At 38.2% G+C, this 3,432-nt stretch overlaps 1 protein-coding gene across 1 annotated transcript; it reads right to left on the bottom strand.

Moving 5' to 3' along the window:
* Positions 1-324: 324 nt before the first annotated feature.
* Positions 325-2,151, bottom strand: LOC137631317 (uncharacterized). Its single transcript, XM_068363094.1, has 3 exons — positions 1,960-2,151; positions 1,393-1,801; positions 325-512 (listed from the first exon to the last, which is right to left on the bottom strand). The coding sequence occupies exons 1-3, from the start codon at positions 2,149-2,151 to the stop codon at positions 325-327; spliced, it is 789 nt and encodes a 262-aa protein (XP_068219195.1).
* Between the last annotated feature and the right edge of the window lie 1,281 nt (positions 2,152-3,432).

Raw genomic sequence — 3,432 nt, 5'->3', positions numbered from 1 at the left:
GCCACTCTATCACCTTTTTATGTATTTTCACCTCATTTTCAGTGGTAATCACAAAATCATCTGCATATAGCAACTCCCATAATTCTCATTTCTGATCCCTTCATTTACCACATCAAAGACCAAGGCAAATAAAAACGGGATTTGTGCTGACCCCTGATGTAATTCAATACTAACTTCAAAGGTTTCTGTTTCTCCAACAGCTGTTATTAGTTTTGTTCTTGTTCTTTTGTATGTCATCTCTACCATTTTAACCAACTTCTCTGGCCCTTTTCTCTTCCTCAAGCACCAAAACATCAGTTCTCTTAGTATTCTATCATAAGGCTTCTATAAATCTACAGAAGCACAGAAGAGCTTCTGGTTCCAGCCTAGTCTCTTTTTCTGTAACTGCCTTACTATAAATATAGTTTCCACAGTCCCTCTCCCCCTCATAAATCCATGCTGCTGTTTCTCAATCTTTACAACCTCTCTCAATCTCTCATCTAGTACCCCCTCTAAAACTTTTGAATTATGCTCTGTTAGTTTAATTCACATTTCTGATTAAATATAGATAACATTTGACTCTCCCCCTAGTCTTTAAGCATTATATCCTCTTCCCTTATTCCTCTCAATAAATCTAGCATCCACTCTTCTCCATCTGTAGCTAGTATTTTGACCATTTAAATTTGAAACTCTGATGGGCTTGGTGCTTTACCATTCTTCATTTTACTTAATGCCCGCTTTGCTACTGTATTCCGTATCTCCATTACTGCCCCTCCACCCTTTGTGATTCTCAAAGCTCTTTTTTTTTTATTTTTAGTATTCAATAACTGTTCATAATATTCTCTCCATTTCCTGTTAATGCAATCATCCCAATGCAGTAAATTACTGCCTCTATCGGTGATGAGTACCAGTTGGCCCAAATCCTATCTTTTGCCTTTTCCTCAAGTTTGAAATCATATAGATATCATTTTCTCCTTCCTTTGTTCCTGGCCTTTCATTTAACTGCTCTACTTCTCTTCCAATAGCTATACCTACTTTCCTCCCATATTTTTTTTCTCTTCTTTGTACTATTTCTCTGTTCCCTGTACTTGTTTTACATTCCAGACTTTAAATGCCTTTGATTTTCTTTTAGTTGATTTTTGCAGTTCTCTGTTCCACCACCACTTTCTTTCCCTTTCGACACACTATCCGCTGGTTCTTCCCACCAACTCCTCTATTTCCCCTACACATATTTCATACCCAACCAGATATGTTCCACTCTGTTACCCTGTCTAATCTCTACGCTCAACCTTTCCAGTCATCTCTCTCTCTCTCTCTCTCTCTCTCTCTCTCTCTCTCTCTCTCTCTCTCTCTCTCTCTCTCTCTCTCTCTCCTTAATTCTAGATCTCCTCTTTCTCTTCTTGGAGTTTCTACCTCTCATGATAAAATTTATCAGTACTAGACTATATTTTTTAATACAAGTTTCGCCCAAAATCACTTTACAATTCATCACACTTTTCTTGTCTGCTTTTCTAACCAATATGTAATCTATTTGACTTTCCACTCCACCACTTTCATAGGTTATCAGATGCTTATCTAGCTGAAACCAGGTGTTTATACATTCCAATTCAAAACTTTGAGCCATCTCTAATACATACGCCCCATCCTCATTTCTAGTTCCAAACCCATGGCCTCCATGTACGTCCTTATATCCATCGTTTCTCTTCTCTACTCTGCCATACATGTCTGCCCCTATAATTAGCTTCTGTTCCTCTTTTACTGTTCTAATTGTAGACTCAAAGTCTTGTCTAAATAATAATTTTTCTTGTTCATGACAACCAATCTGAAGGGCATATGCTAAAATTATATTTAAAATTTGATCTATAATAATCAATTGGATCTTTAAAGCGCTATCATTTAATCTCTTTACTTTGTCCACTTTTTCTTTCCAGTTACTACCTATTATGATTCCAACTCCATTTCTTCCCTCTTGTGACCTACTGTAATAGAGTTATACCCATTTCCCATCTCTTCAGTTCCATTTTCTTCCCATCTAGTCTCCTGCAGACACAAGATATATATCTTTCTCCTCTTCATCACATCCACTATCTCCCTCAATATTCCCATTAGTATACCAATATTCCAAGTACCCACACAGATTTTCCATTCTGTCACTAGCCTCTCGGGCCACATTCGGTGATCCCTGCGGTACCCCACGCCCACTTACCACACCAGTAAGGGGATCCTGATGCACGTCGCCTACAAGTGACGTCCTAGTCGCATCCACGTTTTTAATAGCATCAGGAATTGTTCATAATTTGGCTGAGGGTTTTTATGATCGCTTGCCTTGCAGTCATCAACCAATTATTAGTGGTGGGCCTAACCTTTGAGTAAATAGTCCTACAGCAAGGCAACGGTTTGCACAATTATTGGCAGAGGGCCTAGTCTTTTGCTAAAAAGCAAGACTACAAGGTAGCAGCTGTCATTTTAGTTGCCTTCTACAACACACTGGACATAAGGTGGTAGTATTCTTACACCCCTACCACGGGGAAATATATATATATATATATATATATATATATATATATATATATGATAAAATTTGCACAGTTAGACGTGTTTTTCATATTCAAATAAGCCATATATCTTTGATACATTAATGTCTGAATTCTCTTAACGACCTCGAGATCAGAGCCCCAGGCGAAATCACACAAAGACAAGATCTTGTGACCGGCTGGGAGTTGAACCCTGGTCCGGCAAACTTGTATAGACAGTGACTACCACTTAATCACTGTCTATACAAGTTTGCCAGAGTCACTGTCTATACAAGTTTGCCGGACAAGGGTTCGACTCCCAGCCGGTCACAAGCTCTGGTCTTTGTGTGATTTTGCCTTGGGCTCTGATCCCGAGGTTGTTAAGAGAATCCAGATATCAATATATCAAAAATATATGGCTTATTTGAATATATATATATATATATATATATATATATATATATATATATATATATATATATGTATATATATATATATATATATATATATATATATATATATATATATATATATATATATATGGCAGACCCTAGGTTGGAGAATAGAGATTCTCCTGTCACTTAGGATGACACCGATACTGAAATAGAGTTTCTTCAGGGAGTGGTAGGACCGGTAACCTTGCCGGCTCCTTCCACAACTCATACAGGACCCTTTTCCCTCCCCCTCTGTCCTTTAGTGATGGCCTAGCCATCGTATCTCTTCGGGCCATCGTCCTGCAATATATCTGGGCTCGGCCATGTCATCCTGATGGAAGGTTCCTAATCGTAGCTTCCTAAAGGATATATGTACTACAGTGATATTCCCAGAGAATTTACGTTCAGGTCTCCAAAATTCTAACTCCTGGCGCGAATATCTAAAATTTCTCTCAAGGATATCGCATAATATCAAGGGACGTATTCTTGACACGCCACATGGCAAT

The sequence above is a fragment of the Palaemon carinicauda genome, chromosome 39, assembly GCF_036898095.1.
Source record: "Palaemon carinicauda isolate YSFRI2023 chromosome 39, ASM3689809v2, whole genome shotgun sequence".
NCBI classification, from domain to species: Eukaryota; Metazoa; Arthropoda; class Malacostraca; order Decapoda; family Palaemonidae; genus Palaemon; species Palaemon carinicauda.
The sequence above is the reverse complement of the archived record's forward strand: the minus strand, read 5'-3'. Positions and strand labels throughout refer to the sequence as shown.